The 21,635-nt window shown below is 42.6% G+C and overlaps 1 protein-coding gene across 1 annotated transcript; it reads right to left on the reverse strand.

The window, feature by feature from the left end:
• Window positions 1-288: 288 nt before the first annotated feature.
• LOC106818973 (ankyrin repeat domain-containing protein 13C-like) lies at window positions 289-13,791 on the reverse strand. The gene is made up of 11 exons (XM_014823638.1): window positions 13,745-13,791; window positions 13,488-13,592; window positions 13,088-13,219; window positions 12,640-12,706; window positions 12,056-12,200; window positions 5,226-5,357; window positions 4,764-4,934; window positions 3,096-3,280; window positions 2,623-2,723; window positions 1,873-2,036; window positions 289-1,139 (listed from the first exon to the last, which is right to left on the reverse strand). Exons 1-10 carry the CDS (start codon window positions 13,758-13,760, stop codon window positions 1,903-1,905), a joined length of 1,188 nt encoding a protein of 395 aa, XP_014679124.1. The 5' UTR covers window positions 13,761-13,791; the 3' UTR covers window positions 289-1,139; window positions 1,873-1,902.
• Window positions 13,792-21,635: the final 7,844 nt, after the last annotated feature.

The raw sequence follows: 21,635 nt of genomic DNA on the forward strand, positions 1-21,635 counted from the left end.
TAGGATAGATGTAAGGATATATGTAGGATAGATGTAAGGATAAATGTAGGATAGATGTAAGGATATATGTAGGATAGATGTAAGGATAGATGTCAGGATAGATGTAAGGATATATGTAGGATAGATGTAGGATAGATGTAAGGATAGATGTCACTATATGACCACTAAACGAGTCTGAGATGAGTAATTGAGGCTACCTAACTTACATAGATAGCATGCGTTCTCGTCCATTTTTTGTGATAGTATGTGAGGGAGTGCGCGAGTGCAAGTGAAAGTGTAACAGGAATGGAAAGAAAAACGTTCAGTATTTTACATAGACAACTGGGACAAAGGGTCACATAAGTTAATGGATATCGGTTATCAATCTAACATTCTACACAAAACACCCACGTCAGCTATCACGCTGACACACTCATGAGAGCTGATAAGATTAATAACGGCAATAAATTACATAAATAATGTATACATATAAATTAATATGGGTCTAATATACTACAGCTGATTACGATTACAATTTCGAGCACAAAATAGACCTCAAGTGACCGAGGTCTCTTTTATAAGTACTACTGGTTTTCCTCGTAGAAAGTCACATACAAGTGAAATTTAGATGATGCAAGCTCACCACCAACCACCTAATCTCATGTCAAGCTTAGTCGGCAAACCATATAGTGCACACAGTATAATTAATTGTATCACATTATATACAAAACTCCTATAGAACAGTAAAAAGTCACATAGTTCCCCATTCTCTAAACCAAAGAGTGATAGATCAAGAAGGTTGAAGAAGCAAGTGAACGTCATGCTAAAGAAACTGCATCTTCTTATGTACACTGCGTGTGATCTAGACACAAAAGAAGTGTACATCACCGCATTTGTATGGTTTGCTTATGAGGTTAGCTTAACTTAATAGTGTAGGTTGTGTTCGCTGTGTACAACAGCAACAGCAACAACAACTGAGGCTACCGTGGTACAAATGCAATAATGGTACAGTCAAAACTAGACCCCATCATTACCATGGGAACGTCAAATGCAATAATCTGCTCGCTCTGCAAGCAACGATAGTCCGGTAGACAGCTCAGGTGGTGGCGCCGCCGTAGTTGTATTGGTGCTCGTTGTAAGTATCTCATGCTATCAAGAACCTGTAATATTGCACCTTGAAATTAGATAAGGCAGAAAAAGCAGGCAAGCTATTAAAGTGACACGCTGTGAGCAACGACTTTACAGAGTGACAGAGTGACAGCGAGTAGTGTGTGGGTGGGACAGACAAAATGAAAAACAGAATGAGCAAAGGAAGGGATACTGAAGAGGAAGAAGGGAAAGATAAGGTAAGGGAGAGTGAGAAATGGGAGGAGTGGGAGAGGGAGTTAGAGAGGAAGATAGAGAGAGAGAGAGGGTGTAAGAGTGTGAGAGACAATAAGGGAGAGAGGGAGAAGGAAATGGAGAGGAAGAGGGAAAAAGAGAGAGAGAGAGGTTGACGAAGAGGTAGAGGGAGAGGGCAGAGAGGCAGAAGGAAAGTTAGAAGGGGGTAGGAGATGCAGATGGAGACATTAATGCTAAAGTTAATAATGAAGGAGGTAACAGGAGCAAGCAATATGAAGTTTAACGTCCTTGCAGGTGATGTGTGATTGAAAGTTGGAAACGTATGTGAAAAATAGGGGAAACTAATTCCCACGTTAATCACTAACTTACAGATAATCGATAATTGGCATCGAGTGATATGCAACTCAAACAATCATGAGGTAGAGCAGTTGATCTGCGTCATGTAGAGATAGTCCAGACCTTCTATTCATACGCCTGGTGGCTCACTACATACTTATGGGAAGAGACAGGAAGAAGAGCCCAGACTGTGAAGCAAAGAAGAAGAAGTTTTACCCCAACAATTGCCCAGTGTTCCTCTAGCTGTCATAACTCCGGGAAGCGGCCACAGTCTTCCTGGTAATCGCGAGGGATCTGGAACAAGCTGGCTGGAATATCATCCCGGAAATGAAACTCCTGAAACGTCACTCTGGCTGAGATCGTAGGTAAAACTGGGATGTCTGCAAGCATACATAATTTCATTACTAAACTAGACAGAGTGCACTCACGGAGTGCATACCTCCGCCAGCGACATGCGCCATACGCTATACGACTCACGAACACACGAATAACCCACGATATACGCCAACGCTCCCATGTAACATGTATGTGTTACGAGCTGGCTTGCTGACTCGCTGGCTCGCTGGGTGATATCGACCGACCGCCAACGACATACGTCATACGACTCGACGCGCTAATATCGATCGCGCGAACACACGAACACACTAACACACGAGAGCAAAAACATAACCTCCTCCAACTCCGTTGGGCGGAGGTAAATATTCAGTTAACACACGTAGGTGCATACGCATGGATGCACGCACGCACGCACGCACATGCACTAAAACATGCAGGTTTAATGTGTGTAGGTTTTTATTACGGTTTATGGTATTATTGAGAAATAACGAGCATTGTTTTATTCTTTTTAATTACCTCTTCTATAAGATCATTGTCTTTATCTTTTCTATTGTTTCAGGGTCCACTACATAATTTTAATGCACGAGCTGATTGTGTGATATGCGAATAAAGCATTAAAGTAACACTTGCCTATCTTGACAGGAAAACCTGGAGGCAGCTTCATCTGAACAAAGTCCCTTAGTTTGCTAAAGTGCTTGAACGGGGCAATCACTTCCAAGACATCCAGTAACCTGAATTCAATTAAATAAAAAAATGAGGATTTGATGAAAAGAAGATGATCTCACTTTTATTAACTCAATATAGAATTCCAGTAGTGAGTTGCACATGATTTTTCCTTTGAACTTCTGTCACAAAACACACAAAACGAGATTGGTTTCACCAGATTGGTTCACCTCATAAAGAACACAATTTAAGAAGCATTCAATTAAAAGACGCCCTGCTATGGAATGGTGTCGGCCACTGCATGCTACATGCAGGCAAGCATTCAGCACAGAATACATGCTAGTGCTACTAATGGAATGAAGTACATGGTACCTCATGTAATAATGCCACTGTAACATGCACTGTGAGATGTCACCTACATGTCCCCCTCCTGTACTTACACTTCGATTGACAGTGGGAACTCTTTGCTCATGGCCACCGTTGCCCTGAATCCCTTTAATGATTCCTTGTAGACGAGTTGTCGGCCAAGATGAGGATGAGGCGCCGGCACTGTGCTAATGTAATGCTCCCACGTAACTTCCGCCTGCGGAGGAGGTGGTAACGAGTTTCGCTTGTGTTGTTGCACCTGCAAGAGAAATAACAGTGTTCGTACATGAAAGGTAAAACGTTTTTCCAAGAGCTTTGCACGACTTAAAAACGTCATTGTCAATTTTCCACTAATGACTATTGAGAGATTTTATTTAAACACAATCTTTGTGTGATCTAATCAATAATTTGTGAATAAACCGTTGCATGAAGCAAATTCAATGCTTCTCAGTCAAGATAGACGCGCTAAATTAAATGAAATTTCCAATATCAAACAATAATAGTCTTTCATTATAGGATTATATTATTATAAATTTTTCTATAAATTTCTAGGTCCATAGTCTAGGTCATTTACTAGGGCGTTCCAGCATTTTGGCATGTTTAAATTCCAGGATTTTTTTTACAATTTTACAGGACCTGTGCAAACCCTGTACTATGGAAATGAAGATGAGTAATTCCATACCTTAATACCCATACCAATTATTACATTATATAAATTGGGAAATTATGTGATATTAGGACGTAAGGACACTAATAATCAACATTTATACTACCAATTTTCACACCGCTATTTTCATTGCTAACAATTCAGTATGATGAGGTGTATATGTGGTAAGGTAATCAACTAGTTTCAAAAGGTAATAAGTAATTTAACAAGAATAACAGCATTTCAGATAACCTAGATTCTATCTTAGTAGAATTCATGCAAATTCGTGCTTGTAACAGACAGCAGACAAACCACACCTAGTTAGATTTATGCAATTATGAATATATGCAGTAGCATAGAAAACTGTGCATTCACTTGGAAAATTGCGTAGAATTTTATCGAATGCGTAATGATCAGGTGCATGCTTGCTAGACGAGAGGCACAGTCAGTAACACAATGCTGAAGTAAGCAAACACGATAACCATCACTTGACTGAGTATCATAACCAGTAGCAGCTGTTGCTGAAGAAAGGGTAATAAATTATTGATTATATAGTGCCCCCTGCAAAGGTCTTTCACACATTTCAGGTGCCATACGCTTTTAACATCCATCTGAATGGACAGGTATCAAATGATACATCAAGCAAATATTGAAATGATCAAAATCAAAACATAGAAATAGGTGACAGTTAGTACAGTTTTGCATCTGAACATTGGGCATATATCTGGTATCTCAGCCCCTATTATCAGCTGGCAAAAAGCTAGCTGCAAAACCATACAGAGATGCAATTATGCACGCGTGCATACACATACACACGCATGCACCCATGCGCGCACACATTCACACACGCACACATGCGCATACACATACACACGCACGCACCAATGCGCATACACATACACACGCACGCACCCATGCGCACACACATTCACACACGCACACTTGGATGCATCCACACGCTCTCCAACATGCACTCACTAACACACACAGGGATGCATGCACACATGCACGCATGCACCCGTGCATGTACACATATCAATCACGCGGGGAGGATATATAATAATGAGTTTATAATAAAGAGAGCTGCTGCACATACGTTCGTCTCCAGCGTCGTGTCAATAACGGCCGTGTTGCCTTTGCTCAGATTTTCAATGACAGCTTTGTTCTTCTGAAGGTCCTCTTCGGACAGATGCTCACGCCGCTTGCGCGACGCGAGGTTCATGCCGTTGATTGCATAGAAGTCAGCAGAGAATGGACCCACGAGTTCCTGCAGACATTGAACACCAACTCTCGTCACTATGCCACGCGTGAGTGCCCTTATCATCGTGGCAACGACAGCTAGCTATGCAACTGTTATGCATGCCACCCATGCCACTATACCAGACTGGTGCAAACTAGTAACCTCACACGCTAACAAAATGCGCTGAGAACATGCATGGACCGCAGCGATATTGCTTGACTCTGTCGTTGCTGAACAAGAAGATTGGCACTATAACGTTATATGGTATAGCAATGTCTGAATGCATGAATGCAGAGCGAATACCCTGCTACAACTTACCGTTCTGTTTTCTCGGAAAAACCATCCCGATTGAGAACGTGAGAATGTGATAGACTTTGTGGACATCTGTGCAGCCACTATGTCACTTGACATCAGAATATCCACCTCTTCCTCTATTTCTACCTCCGACTCCTTCACACATTAATTAATTGTAAGGAATAAAACAAAACAAAACATCATGATTGCAAGCATATATGTTGAGTGAAATGACACCATAACATAGTAATCGGATGTGAAAAAAATTTCCGGGGCTCTTTTTCCAACTCCTCAAAAATTTCGGGGGCTACTTTTCCCACTTCGGGGAGGCTACTCTTTTCCGGGGTTACTTTTTCAAATTTTGATAGACTCCTGATATTACATACGCCTCCACAGTACACTGCAGACGTATTGTCTAGACGCATTGTCTGGTTCGCTTGATACTATATATTCGCGTATACACGATCACATTTACAGAGATGCCAACATATGATGCCAATATATTTGAAGCAATCTGTAGTTTCTGGCCATCAAATTAGTAGTTCGAGGGGGGGGGATTATTAATTTTACACACACACACACACGTTCTAAATTGTAGTACATACGCTGCCACACACATGAAACATTGTATTACGGCTAGCGCAAATAGTGGAGTGTCTGCCTGTACGAGCGAGGAGGATCGATTGTTTATATGCGAAGTCTCTTGCGGTTGGGGTCCAGGGCCCGCGTAAGGGCCCTGGAAGCTCAGGGGGTTTGAGAAAGCGGCCCGCGAGGCACGTGTATGGCTGTGCACATCCATCGACGCTGCGTACGTGCCTGCTGGCAGGGGTGGCATTAGGTGCGTTCACACTGGCGCGAATTAGCGGGCTGCAAAACCCGGTTTTTGCAGCCCGCTCGAAAAACCGAGCTTTTTACAAGTGTGAACGCAATTAGCTCACTAAATCGCGCTCAAAATAGCGTGCTGCAAAGAACACTTCCGACTGCGCTAATTTGGAATAAGCGCGCTTATTTGCACCGCGGCGTGTTATCCCGCTCGGCGATTAGCGAGATATTTCCGCTTGTGTGAACAACGACACAATTAGCTCACTATTATCTCCGCTATTAGCGGGATGAGCAGCGCGGTTTTTCTTGTGTGAACACGCCTATTGATTGAAGTACGGGGAGGGGGGCACGATTGTTTCAGCGTGGTACTAATCACTACTAAAATGTAGAGGGTTGGCATTGCTGGACTATGAGAGAGCGACAGCAAAACTCTTTCGGGGAATTGACAAAAAAGCTACAATCGGGAATGACACACGAGTGTGCCGGCAGGGAAAAATATACGTGTGAATTTCATTAAAATTTTCCATGGATTACCGTTCTATAATCCTACGGGTCGTTGGTCCTACGGGTCCACGTAGGCACGCCCGCAGGTACACCTGCACACACGTACGCACGCATGCAGGCACGCATGCGCGCAGGCACACGTGCAAGAACGCGCGCAGGCACGCGTGCAGGCACGCACGCACGCGCACACATGCACGCGCGCAGGCATACATGCAAGCACGCCCGCAGGCACACCGGCACACACAAGCAAGCACGCGCGCAGGCACACACGCAAGCACGCCCGCAGGCACACCGGCACGCACACACGCACGCGCGCAGGCACACACGCAAGCACGCACACAGGCACACACGTATAATTAAGCCGTGTGTGTGTGAATTTTTATTCTACGAAGCTCAAACATGGTGGACAATGGTGGACATGGCTTCAACAAGAATTATAATTTGCTTGATTTGTCTATTCCATATTGGTCATCTATTCCTACACGTATGTTAGGTTAACATAGTTACAGTTACACAGTTGTGTATAAAGAGACAAATACAACAGGCAAGGTAGGCTTTCCGATATGGAATGTTTGGTTAGAAGTGATTACTGTCATGGTTTGTGTCCAGTTATATAATCAGTAAGTTCAACTGGGCACAACAGTGCTCTCGATATATGTATGGCCTGTGCCCATATATTTTAGCATTAAGTCCCACTAGTCGTTGCTGTCAACGTTGTTGCTACATCCGCTCTCGCATTTGCAGAGCATCGTGCACCTGACACCGGCGCGATTGAACTTTCACCTTCCTGTGCATGACTTGAGGCAGCTGCAGTGCAGCAGAAGGGTGCATGCTTCTGAAGCGTCACAGAGTGTAGTCCATAGCGGCTGCCAGGCACCCGTACCATCTTTTTGCCAGCCCCACTCACTGAAGTCGGAATTCGTTGCTGCACTGTGGTAGACTGATTCCAGTAGAAGCTGGCCTGAAGTAGCGCTCGTTTGACATGCTGGAACAGTGCTGCTTGTGTAGGTGGGAGGTTCTCCAACATTCTGCTTCCAGTGGTGAATAGGCGATGCCAGGCCTCGTTGACACCATCTGCACCACATCCCTTGCTCTACATGAGAACAACTAGGCATTCGATCCGCTGCATATGTATCGACTCGAGAGTGAAGACATCAGGGTTTCTCGTGAGGGTCACCAATGTGTTAGTTAACTCTGGTAAGCTGGCCCATGCTGCCCAGGCAGTCTTCTTTCCACAACCAAAAAACTGTGATGTTGTATCGCACCCAGTTAGGCTGTGGAAGAGGGGTAGTGCGAAGGATTTTGAAGTACCAAGCTTGGTGAAGATGACATGGACGGGAATGTCACGGTAATGTTTGCCGCTACCGAGGCCTACCCAGAGCTCCGATAGGCCGAGATTCTAAAAAAATCGGACTGCCAAAACAACAACATCGCTATCCACGGTTCGGATATAGGCTGTTTTGTATCCCTGATTCACAGCATGAGCCAAATGAAGGAAAATTCTGGTGTCCGCTTCGGAATGGTTGCATGGCTGAAGGTACTCGAGGTCACAATTCCTGTTTGAAAGCACGTTCTCAAAGTGGGTACTTAGGCAAAGCTTTCCGCCCATGTCAACTTTTGCGATCTGCACACCGATGAATGAGAACAGTTCTTTCTTGTTATTCTCATTCTTGAGGAATCCACTGCTCCACTCGCGCTTCGGAATTGGAGTGTTGCCATTGCCGACTCTTGTCCTGGGACCATTTCCGCGTCGTAGCTGCGAAATAGCTTTCAGATTATTTTCTTCAGGGTAGTTATCCCATACAGCGTCGATTCGTTGAGTATCACTGTGTATTTGTGCCTTTATATATGGTTCAATATGGAGCTGTACCTACTCATTGAATGTCTTTGCTATTGTAGGACGTACCATGTGGATCACAGCTGCCATATCCAACACCACAACCGCGGCATGTTTCGCAGCTTCTGCACTCCCATTGGGTACATCGAGGCATTTGAGAATCTCGGACTTCGTTCCAAATCGCAGCGACCCTCGATCCGCTAAACTTGGTGGTTTTCTTTGATTTTTGAATCGGAAGTCTGCTATATCAGCATCTGGACGTGACTGGAGTGACAGGAACAGTTGTGTCACTAAGGCCATGTTTTGCTACTGTGTGCCAATGTCTTTCCTGCTCTTTTTCTTGTCGGGTCGATTAGCAAAGGTTAACGCGTTCTTCCGTGGGATAGTATTAGTTATTGGGGTTGATGCCCTTAATAACCGTTCATTGACGTATGCAGTATGAAGAGCTTTGCCAGTGTCATGGATTTGGGACAGAGAGGCAGCAACTTCCTGCTCCATTACATCCTGCGTGTCAAGTGCTATCAGGTCAAGACCTCTTGCAAGGAAAGGATTCCCCAACTGTTCTACCACAGTGACGAAAGAGAGGATATCCTTCATGATGTGCAGTAAATGATGGAGGTGGGTCGTGTGCAGCTTCAAATTCTTCCACTATTCTCGCGCAATCAGCTCCCGCAAGAATGAATAGTAATAGGGCCTCTGGGTTTTCATAGAGCCCAACCGCTCCGCCGTGTGTTTGAAAACCGCATTGTCCACCATGTTTGAGCTTCGTAGAATAAAAATTTACAAGAATATTTGGTACTTAAATCATTCCTTTTATTATTTCCTTACGATAAACAGAACTGACAGACTAAATGGCTTGCGTGTATGTGCGTATGAGTGTGTGCGTGTGTGTGTGTGGTTGTGGGTGTGGGTTTGTGTGTATGTGAGGTTTAACTAATGTATGTCAGTATGTTTATGTGTGCATGTTAATAATTGATAACCCTCAAATTAGTTTCATCCCAACATTACATCCACCCAAAGATAGAAAAAGATTAGAAAATCTAAGTATACACATCACAGCATTTGCCCGTATGGCAGCCATATTGGATTTGACCATTGTAACAGCCCAAAGAAACCTCAAATCGATGTAAGAACATTATAATCAGATTCTCGGACCCTGAAAACAACATAAATATATAAACTTTTATCATACTAGCCCTTTCCCTTTTGGAACTACACTTGATCTTTAGCTCAGATGGTGGCCATTTTGGATTTGCCCAATATGGCGGCCCCAGGGGGCGCCCTTCTTGGCGCCCGGCAGAAATCGTAATAGTATGGTATAAGCAGGGCGTCAAGTGACAAGTGACGCTCAAAAAATAGGAAAATAGGAATTTCAGATGTGAAAAAATAGGAATTTTGGTGAGAAAATATATGTTAAAATAGGAATATTTGTTGCGTTAGATGGCCTCCCAACACCCCTACAGCCATCCCGATCCACCACAAATGGTTTTATTAATATACATATTTGGAGTTACATCACATGCGAACAATATTTTGAGGTTTTAATGAGAAATGCATGTTAAAATTGATAAACAGTTTATACATGCATAAGCACCCATACATGTAGCTAACCCAAAAAACCCAATGTATACATGGGCGGATCCGGCTTTTTGAAAAGGGGGGGGGGTAAGAAATAAAGGGCACTTTTATAAAAAGGTGCCGAAGGCAGCTTATGCGACGTGTCTAAGGCACGTTGCAACTTGGGGGGGGGTGTTAAGGGGAACTCCCCCAAGAACATTTTTAAAAATTGGTGCATTCTGAGAGCATCTGAGCAGTAATTTTGATGTCTAGAATGCAAGATGGAATTCCAAATTTTTAAGCAGAAAATTATCTTTTATGTGTTTTCCCTTTTTTGGGGTAAAAAAGGGAAGGTCCGTACTCCCTGGACCCCCCCTCTGGATACACATACCACATCCAACTGAGAAACAACTTTACTGAAATAAAATCTGTGATAGTAAAGAGTATATTACGTTAATTTAAAGTAAGGGGTGGGGGTGTGGGGGTCCTCCCTCGCGGAAATTTTGTGAAAATTGGGTCACCTGAAATGTAAATTCCTGCATTCTAAGAAGGATCCATGCCTTATACAATTCTGGATTCAGAAAAATGAAAAGCCCTCAAAAATAGGAAAAAATAGGAATTTGTCCAGAAAATAGGAGAAAATAGGAATTGCCCAGAAAATAGGAAAAAATAGGAATTTGTCCAGAAAATAGGAGAAAATAGGAATTGCCCAGAAAATAGGAAAAAATAGGGAAAAATAGGAACTTGACGCCCTGTATAAGCTACCTCTGGACCAAATTTGGTACTTTTAGAAGAATCTGCACCAAACAACCGCTATATAGCCCTAAAAGCCCTGACTAACAACCACTATTCCGATTTTGACGATTTTTTTTTACTATCCCGGCGGGATACCAAGCATTGAAATCTGGTATCCAACACAAGAATCTACTATGCCGCGGATATCAGGGTACCGCCCGGCCCAGTCGTAGTTTGGGTCTCGTATGCGAAAGAACTTTACGCGTAAAAATATGATAATATTCGAGTCTTCTGCATATAAAGCGAATGCGTGTCGTTTCTGTTCTAGTTTGTGTTTGTGTTCGTGGAACGGTTAGCATTCGTCATTGGTCCAGTGCATTGTAGCGCGCAGTGGAATAAATCGAGATCATAACACACGCAGCTCTGCGTGCGCACGTACGTATCAGTGTTCGAAATATAGTTAATGACCCTGTGACCTTGACCTTGGGTGAAAGTGGCTCAAAATCTCTCGCCCCATAAGATGCAACTGTGGACCAAGTTTGAAGTTTCTAACTCTTACGGTTTGAAAGATATTGAGCGGACAGACACACAGACATACACAGTACACACCGCCACATACACGAAACCGAAACGGCCACGAAAACAATATCCTCCGCGGCACTGCATGCGGACTGCGGAGGATAACTACTTGTACTTCGTCGAGTAGACGTGTTTGTATGGTTAGCCTGTGTTGTGACTAGCATGTATTGTGTGTGCGTGTTGACAGCATTATGAGTAGCGGCGTTGTGTTTTACGTTTGGAGCTTTATTTCGATATTAGTTGAATAAAGTGTAGTTTATTGATGGAAGAACAGTGATTTTCGTCAGCGAGGCGGTGTTTTGGATAAATTTCTGCGTGGTGGCTGAGAATTTGAGCGAGGAGGCCGCCTAGCTGGCGTCAATGCAGGGGAAACACTGCGTGTGCATGCATATATATATGCGGGAATGATGCGATTGCGATCGCAAACGGTTGGCTGGCAGGTCAAGCGTACACAATCGCTATTGCAACTGCATAGCCGAGACAGGCATTGCGGGTTTTGCAGCAGTTTTTGCAGCTGCGGCTGGTGTAACCAATGATAATGCCTTGACTTCGAGGCGTGCAATTTCGGGGGCGATTCTCGAACAGTTTTCTTTTTAACCGTCGCCCCCGTAATAACATTTTCGGGAGCTCTTTTTGGAACTTCGGGGGCGATTTCGCCCGCCGCCCCCGTGTATTTTTTTCACTGGTAATCAGTATAATCTTCATTTACGGAAATTTTGTTTGCGATGATATGGAAATGGATCCATATTAGCAGCAGTACACTACAGGAACCACGCTTGCAGCGAGATCTTTTATGCTCACTGGGCAGACACGACCTTACCTCATATCTGATCTTCTGATAGGAGTTAACGCGGTTGTCAAGCACGGTAAGCGAGTGTGACGGCTTGGCGTCCCCGTCAAAGATGAATGAAATGTCACCCCTCTCCCACCGCATGTCGTTAAAGTCCAGCAGAGTGGTGTCCATCCTGCAATAGTGACGTGACACGCTCGATGAGTCCACAGTGCGATTCTCCATGTGTCACAGCCAAGTGTCAGTGCTGTCCATCATGACTGTCACCTGTTAAATCTGATGCAGACCCATTGTCCTCAGCTTTTGTCAGACTGTTAAAACAGTCACAGACTAGTCCTCAGCAAGTATGTTTCCCGATTGCTAGGTGTATGTCAATGCAGTATCTATTATAACTGCCCATGCGATATCTGGTCGGATGCCAATCGAGAATCACGTTCACAAGTAAAATTGAGGCCAGCGCTGGTTAAGTTACAAGACTAACCCGAGTTCTGAGACTGAGATTACTATATCTACATCCGACAATCAACAAAATGGCAGAGGAAATAATGGTTGAAATGCAAGTAGTTATGTGATTTAGCATGTTTTCAGCCAAAACTATTTTACACTGCACTCACCTGATACTACTACCTCTCTTGTGGATCCTACAAATATCAGAGGGAAGTATGCGCGATACAAGCGGCACTGAAACAAAAGACAAACATGCAGGAACATATTCCAGTCTATGGTAATTAAACATGTGCATGGACTCTGCTAAGAACCTCATCTCTCTCCTTACGTGGCCACCAACATTAATTTAATCAATCTTACTACTGCATACTGTTATATAATACACAAATACTACCATAACTTACTGAGTGAACAAGATATGTTCCTGATGCTTGTTCACTAAGCGGAACATTCATTAAAAGAGGTCATTATAACGTGGTGCCATTGGAGATGCAACCGGTTGCCTGCTTATCGTCACAACTCTGCTGACACATAACGAAATGCTAAGAAAGCAATATTGTTTAATTGTTAGGCTGTTACGATCAGTATGGTGATGGAATATGCAACATTACATACCCCAGCTCTGGAAATCCCACTTCAATTCCATGTAAAAGTCTCCCAGTTGCTTAAGAGCATCAGTGAGTTTTGGTCTTCGCTCCTCGAGTGCTTCTCTGGATTGCTGTTTCAGTTTTCTCAGTAGCGAAGTAACTGTATTTGGATACAATCACCACATTATTGGGGGGCACCACATACCACTGGCTTTTCACAGATAATTACATAATCTAATACAATCAATGCAACGTTAATCTTATTAGTAAATTATTGCAGATAGCTAATTTGATTTCTGCATCTAATTCATTTAAGGCTTATTCGTGAGAACCTTGCATGAGACTCCCTACTCGAGGTAACTAACTGACTAATATATCGCCAACATACATCACAAGTAGCAAGACATGTATGCTCATGAATGACCTACTTGTTTGCCTATCACCATAGCTGATCGCCTCTGCCAATGGACTCCAGCCTTGACTATTCTTTATCTTTACTGGTGCATTGTGGGCCAACAGTAAATGAACACATTCTGAAAAAGCATGTAAACATTAATTACTACACATAAATTGGTAAAATGGCAAGGTTTTGTCTTTATATGCAATCACATAATTGTGGGATCACTAAGAATTTAGCTAAATCCACGTTAGCATATATAGATGTAGTACTATCTGTAAACATTACCTTTTCTCCCTAGCATAACTGCTAGGTGCAGTGCTGTGTTACCTGTAAAGATAATAAATATTAAACATTAAGACAGAATGTTGCTTCAACTTAAGGCCCGCTTATGTCGGTTTTTTCACACATATTTTAACATGTTTTATTTCTATGCGGCTGTCGGCGACAAATCGTGAGTGGCAGCAATTCACCGCAGCTTGTCGAGTCACATGATTACCAAAAGTCACGTGATTAATAAAATGGCAGCCTACACGCCACTCGTCAGCAGTTTACAAGGAGGGATTATTGCACAAACCTTTTCTCAAATATATATTAAGTTTTCCATATATCACATAAAAAAAAATTCTGCACATGATTATAACGATGTTCAGAAAATTGAGGATAGATTTACGAAGTTACATAATGTTTACTGGTAAGCGCCATTTTGTTGGTCACGTACGTGACTCGTTTTATGTAGACTGGTCCCGGCGTCAAGTTTGCTCTGTTTGTGCTAAAGAACTGCTTGTGGTAGTACAAATACTGGGGCTGCGAACCCATCTACGTTTCATGCAGGAACGCTACGATGTGATCGGCGATGTGCAGCGTAGTGACTTCAAGTCGACATGAGTGTTGCTACGCTGCTAATCGGCGCTAAAGTAGTCGCCGATAGTCAAATCGTAGGCCGACCTGAGCGGGCCTTTAGGTATGCGCGCGTGCGTGCACAGGTATCTATGCACACAGTTCTTGTAACTTTGTTACCAACTTATCACATTATATCCTCAACATCTCGACATTTTTTGACGTGTCATTTTTGCATGCTTAACATGTTGTATAAATATATAAAATTTATTCCCCTCCATTATAATGTCTTAGATATATGGTTAGAAATGACATAAATTGGTTTGATGAAACAAAGAAATCCTTAAAATATATTTGTTATATGTTTAATATATATGTTTTATCTTCTTTTGAATTTAGTAGACACGGACGTTACCTGTCTGTCAAAAAAACACTTACATTTTGCACTATAATTTAAAACCCACACAAATACAGTATAACCTTGGAAGTATCACTAATACATACATTGAATGTCTTATCTTCATAACCACTACTCTTTTTTCTCAAAGAATGCAATTACACATCAAATAAATCAAATAAAAAATCAGTGCCTGCATGTCTGTCAAATATAACGTCCATAACTTTGATGTAAAAAATAAAATCTAGACTTGCTGTTGGCATAACACCCCTACTCACAGTTAAAGTGGAACATTCCACAGAAAGTAACATCAGGGATTTGTGTCAGATGCATCTGAGAAAGTTGAAAATAGAGACAAATGGCTGTCTCTCAAATATTTCCCGAGTAACGTCCGTGACGTTTGGACGTTATTTTTTTCAACAAAATATTTAAATACATGTGCATGGAAAATTATATCATGTCCAATATCCATGTTATTGTGCATGTAGACATTAAACATATAAATATCGATCATTCAAGTGGAGAATGTTCAGATATTGACATAAATATGCTCGGACGTTACTATTGACATTTGATCACAATTTGTTATGGGTATGTCAAAGTCAAAGTCACGTCCGTATCAGGATTGCAACACAAATTATGTAGCAAATACTTTCCCACTTTATATGTATAATTGATAATTGTGTTCACAAGTAGGTTTCCTTCAAATTCTGCCATCAAATGTGTCCTTGTTTGATTGTAAATAACTTAATTTTGAAGTTTATATTCGGACGTTACACAAGAATTGTCAATTTGTCAATGGTAACGTCCGGATTACTATATTGTCGAAAATTGTGGCACATTGTAACACAATGCTTGCAATGCTTTTACAGTTTTAGAAGTCTACAATACTTTGTATATAAAATTGTGAATTCAACAAATTTTAGTAATGTCCGTAACAATTTAATGTATTATTCTGTTCAAAATGAGAAATTATTATTATAGGCACACAGCACGCATCTAACTTGTTGTAAATTGACATTCATCCTCAATTTAGCCCTTGTATTTTTATTTCAAAACCTTGTCAAAGCATGTTGAGTAACGTCCGCAACTTTCAAAGTAACTCATACAAAATCAGAATTTTTATATATAATGCACTCAAAACTATCTTCTAATGTAGCCTTTCTAAAATTGTAATACATCATCTATAATCAGGGCCTATACAGTACAGAATACATGCATCTTTATTTTGAAAGATGTTGTCACAAAAATATTACTCAATAGCTCAGAAGCATCCATGTATATGATTTAAGGCGCGTAAACGTTGTTCAAGTAAGTTTTGCATGCAGAATTTTATTGTGAAATTTAAGTCTTACACGAAAACAAAACAAAAAAACAACACTTCAAACTAGTGTAATTAAATTCCGATAGATGGCGGGCCGCTATCAAAGGCATCATTGCATCGGGTGTTGCTATCCCCCTGGCGTGGAGGGAGGTCACGTGATAACGTTGACGATCACGTTCAAAACGTTAACGCTAACGATAACCCTCACTCCAACACCGCCAACACTAACCCTCACACTAAATATATATGTGTCGCCGCGCTATATATAGGCATTGTGATCCACAAAAATTAATCTATGGTGTGGGGAGAGATATCATGATGCAAAAACCCTAACCCTAACCCTAATCCTAACCCTAATCCTAACCCTAACCCTAACCCTAACCCTAACCCTGACGCTAACCCTAATCCTAACACTATCCCAACACTAGTGCTGCCACGTTGCGGTCACCTCCCTCCACGCCCGGGGGATAGCATTACCCCATTGCATCGGTCAGCCAAACCATTGCAGCAATGGCAGCTGTCAGTGTGACGACGGATTGCAAAAAGCAGGAGCGAATAATTACAATATTATTAAGTACTATACATAATGTGCGTTCTATGGTGTCAGGTAATAAGGTACATTAAACCCCTTGCGAGGCACATCTGGCTCGTTAAAAAAATAGCTCAATGGTTGATACAACCAGAGCAGCTCGTGCAAGATTACAATTGACAGCAATATGATAGCAAATATCTGTAAACTAATTTCAGTACAAGGTAGGCGAGTGATTAGTGGAGCGAATAAGCTCAAGAACGTACACACTTGCGTCTATATTGGTGCCAAAATTTGATGAGAAAAGTCTGGGAAATCCGCAGCCTCACTACTGGGTAATTATTTAAGTGCTAGTGACTGTATTCCAACTATTCATAATGTACACTACAGAATCTCATATATAACAGTCTTCGACGTTAGGCGGTGGACCGTGGTCCGAGACCACCAAAATCTCTCTCGGTCCAGTAAATTTAACAAGTTAAATGGACCGTCGGTCCACCCGTTTTTTTCAGCCACTCTAGTTACAGTATTTAAATAATTTATCAAAGTATTTATGAGACTACAATTACTGTATACATAACTGCGAAAAAACGCGCATCTAAGCATTATCAAAACGCACACCTCTTCGTGTTTTGTTTTTCNGAGCAGTCTAAGCCGAATCGCCGATCCTTGTGTGGAAAATTCTCTGGAAAATCCCTCGAAGAGAGCCTCGTCGCGCCATCTATGGGACGCCATATGTACGAGAATAAGTTCAGGGCGTAAAACAGAAGAAATGGAAACTCGCTTTTCTAGAGGAAAACCTAAAGCGCCAACCAGCAAGGTAGCAATTACGAGCATTTGGATTTATTCTCGCCCTACGTGCATAGTCGAAAGGCTTCTGCAAGCGCCACAACTCCTCAATTGACCGATTATACGCCTTTATCCTATACCCAGAAGGGCCTCGGGAACATGTTTCTAAATATAGAGCAGCGAATAAGTCATTGTGTCGCCGCGAGGCGGCGTTGGCGCGCTTCGCGCGGATATCCGGGCTGCAGATCGTCCAGCATGTCAAACGAGCGCTACTTCAGGCCAGCTTCTACTGGAATCAGTCTACCACAGTGCAGCAACGAATTCCCGACTTTAGTGATTGGGGCTGGCAAAAAGATGGCACGGGTGCCTGGCAGCCACTAAGGACTACACTCCGTGACGCTTCAGAAGCATGCACCCTTCTGCTGCACTGCAGCTGCCTCAAGTCATGCACAGGAAGGTGCAAGTGCAATCGCGCCGGTGTCAGGTGCACGATGCTCTGCAAATGCGAGAGCGGATGTAGCAACAACGTTGACAGCAACGACTAGTGGGACTTAATGCTAAAATGTATGGGCACAGGCCATACATATATCGAGAGCACTGTTGTGCTCAAATTACTGATTATATAACTGGACACAAACCATGACAGTAATCACTTCTAACCAAAGATTCCATATCGGAAAGCCTACCTTGCCTGTTATATTTATCTCTTTATACACAACTGTGTAACTGTAACTATGTTAACCTAACAAACATGTAGATGACCAATATGAAATAGACAAATCAAGCAAATTATAATTCTTGTTGAAGTCATGTCCACCATTGTCCACCATGTTTGAGCTTCGTAGAATAAAAATTTACGAGAATATTTGGTACTTAAATCATTCCTTTTTACTATTTCCTTACGTTAATGTATGTCAGTATGTTTATGTGTGCATGTTAATGATTAATAACCCTCAAATTAGTTTTATTCCAACATTACATCCCCCCAAAGATAGAAAGAGATTAGAAAATCTAAGTATACACATAGCATTTGCCCGTATGGCAGCCATATTGGATTTGACCATTGTAACAGCCTAAAGAAACCTCAAATCGATGTAAGAACATCATAATCAGATTCTCTGACCCCGAAAACCCCATAAATATATAAACTTTTATCGTACTAGCTCTTTCGCTTTTGGAACTACACTTGATATTTAGCTCAGATGGCGGCCATTTTGGATTTGCCCAATATGGCGGCCCCAGGGGGCGCCCTTCTTGGCGCCCGGCAGAAATCGTAGTAGTATAAGCTATACCTCTGGACCAAATTTGGTACTTTTAGAAGAATCTGCACCAAAATATCCCTAACAGACCTGACTAGCAGGAGGTTTGGATGAATTAAGGCAGGAACTTCAAAATCTCCTTGGATGATAAGAGTCCATGACATTGCAATAAACAACAACACTCGAAAGGGATTGTTAGCTTTTCATGCGCTAACGGGAAGTCACAGTGAGTACACTACGATCAGTTTGTCAGAATTTCTAAAAAACCTGCATGGAAAGTGATTCGTATTGAAGATCACCGAGATCGCATTACAAATGGGAGTGGAAGACACATTCTGAACGCACTATCACCTAGATTAATTGGCTCCCAGTGAATGCATTTTATATGTAAACTGTATGCTCGGACAACACAACATGAAGTCCATCACAGGAGATCGCTTGTGCGAAGGTTCTTCGCAATAGCGAAGACGAATTTGACTATTTGCCACCCAACGAAAGACGCACTGATACTACATTGTCATCGAGGCCCACTATCAGAGCTCATTTTGGAACAGTGTATATAATAGCTCAGTGGCATTAGCTTCGGCAAATTTGACTGCGGTTGGTATAGCAGGGATGCAGTTCGTGAAACCACGGCTCATGACAAGCTGAATCCCTTGCGTGCAATACTGATTGCAATAAACGACATGTGGTTGTAGTAAAACGGACCTTGTTTGTCGTAACGTGCTGTAGCATCTACCAAAAACATATGTGGCTGACACCGGTGCGTGCAAATGCAACATGGCGCTCATGACCCATACCAACAATGTTCTTGGTGTACGTGTTTTTAAAACTACATTTCTTGACAATTCTGGTATGCGTTATATATTTTTATTTTGGCTTCAGACGTGTTGAAGAATGGAGTAACAGCAGCCATGTTGAATCCAAGAATGGCCGCCATCCTATGCTTTTCTAAGTGTCATAACTTCTGTTCTCCATTATCGAAAAATGGGGTTGTAGACAATCAAAATTCAGTCTCTACGACGTCTTGGAGTTTAGTTATTCAAAATAAACAAATTTCACTCGGCGGCGAATATTGAAATCAATATGGCCGCCATCCTATGTTTCTCTAAGGATAATTGGTTCTCCACTATGACCGAAAATGTGGGTATAGCACCAACATTATTCTCTACGACGTCTGGAGTCCCAGATATTTCAGAAATGCCATTTCCGCTGCGGTCCGATTTGGATTTACAGGATGGGCGCCAAATTACGCAAAAGTCAGCCTGTGTAAACATATGGCCCTTGGAACGCCAAAGTACATAGAAAATGATTTACCCGTTATTCCAGCCTCTCACCAAATAACGTTGTTATGGCGCGATGCCCTTATATTTAAGAACTTTTAGACATTTTACAGCCTAGGAATCTTTTGAAAAATCTGCCCCCCCGACTAGTAATACGTACGGGTGAAATGTTTGTAACGTACCTGCGTCGGCGCTCGAAACTGTACCGTACTGTAACTGTGAACGAGCCGAGGAAGAGGAGGGAAAAAAGGATTATATGCAGTCGCCGAGTCTGTTCTTGCCTGTGGTCTATCCGCGAGTAAGAGCAAGCGCGTGACAAATTAACCAAGCAGCGCAATAGCGAAGTTTGTAGATATTGTCAGCTAATGCAATAAATCTATCTATTATGTCGCTATTGATGTGTGGTGGACGTGAGTTGTGTGCGCATATGCATGCTGTTTGTATAGTCAAGACTGTGTGATGGTCTGTCTGTGTGTGTATGCGTATCTAGGCCACGCGATCCGCGCAGGCGTGATTTCCACGGTCCGTTTTTGAAACCTGTACGGCCAGAGAATGGAAAAAGTGTAAAATGTACACATGTAAACAAATTATTAAAATAGTTAAAGAATTACAAAAAATTCCTGCCTAATACCTTGACTCCTAGAGCGCCGAACCTAACCTAGTAGGTATCGTTACACGATATCCTAACCAACCTAACCCTAATCCGAACCCCTAACCCTAATCGCCCCTACAGAACGCTAACCTACGATCCGAACCGCTTACCCTAAACCCCTAGTTAAGTGACCGAGTCATCCGCCAACCCTAACGTATGACCTAAACAACCGTAACCCTAGGATCCCGAACCCTAACCCATAACCCTTATATGATATAACGCCTAATACCCATATATAAGCAAAACCCTAACCCTAACCCTAACGCCTAAGTAAAATGCGCTAATTAAGCAATTCTCTAACCCTAACTAACCCTTATAACTTATACAACACAGAGTGTAGAATAAGAAGAAGTGTTTTGACACTGTTATTAGAGGATAACTGTTTGATTGAACTTGCAAAGGCACAAGCAAATGGAACTGGACATTGAATGTCGGTCAGATGTGCATAGGCTAGAGCCGAGCTGGTTTCATTGTATGTCCCGGTTAATGAATTATTTGACTCTGCGCGCTGCAGCTATGGATTCGTACCCGACCTAGTGCATTCAGCGCAGGATCCATAGTGCACGCTGCCAATACGGTTTCGGTAGGACGTGTCCCGCGAGTCGCGGCATGCCCTTGGTTCCCGGCGGAAAAACTGCGCCACAAGATCTGTTCCTAAGCGCTTCGATGCAACCTCCCATTATCTCGGCAGACGCACTTTCTACATCAGTAGTCCCGTCTCAAATTCTGGACATCCTGCACATTTGCGCGCGCGCTCGGATGCGAGATCCCCCCCCCATTCACTCCGAGCACAACACATATTAACACTTGCCCGTCCAGCTGAGTCACAACGTATCGCTTGTGCGCTGTGTGACACAGCACACAATACACACCAACACCACCACACAATGTAACACGACACACAGCCACACCACATCACAACCACACACACGACACCACTTACAGCCAATAACCTACACGCCTCTACACATATGCAAGCACACCCGCACAAGCGCATACTAGCAGTTCAAATTCAAGAAGCGTAATAAACCTCAGCCGAAGTAGTCGGTCATCCTGAAAACAGGCACCGCACTCAGCGCTCACCAGAGCGATCAACCAACTGTATT

The sequence above is a fragment of the Priapulus caudatus genome, unplaced genomic scaffold (assembly GCF_000485595.1).
Source record: "Priapulus caudatus unplaced genomic scaffold, Priapulus_caudatus-5.0.1 Scaffold2703, whole genome shotgun sequence".
Taxonomy (NCBI): domain Eukaryota; kingdom Metazoa; phylum Priapulida; class Priapulimorpha; order Priapulimorphida; family Priapulidae; genus Priapulus; species Priapulus caudatus.

Excerpts from the sequence above, each read along its gene's own strand:
- LOC106818973 (XM_014823638.1), bottom strand. Across the intron at positions 4,935-5,225 it reads TTTTCCGAGAAAACAGAACG|GAACTCGTGGGTCCATTCTC; the intron begins GTAAGTTGTAGC and ends CAATGTCTGCAG. Across the intron at positions 3,281-4,763 it reads ACACGACGCTGGAGACGAAC|GTGCAACAACACAAGCGAAA; the intron begins GTATGTGCAGCA and ends TTTCTCTTGCAG.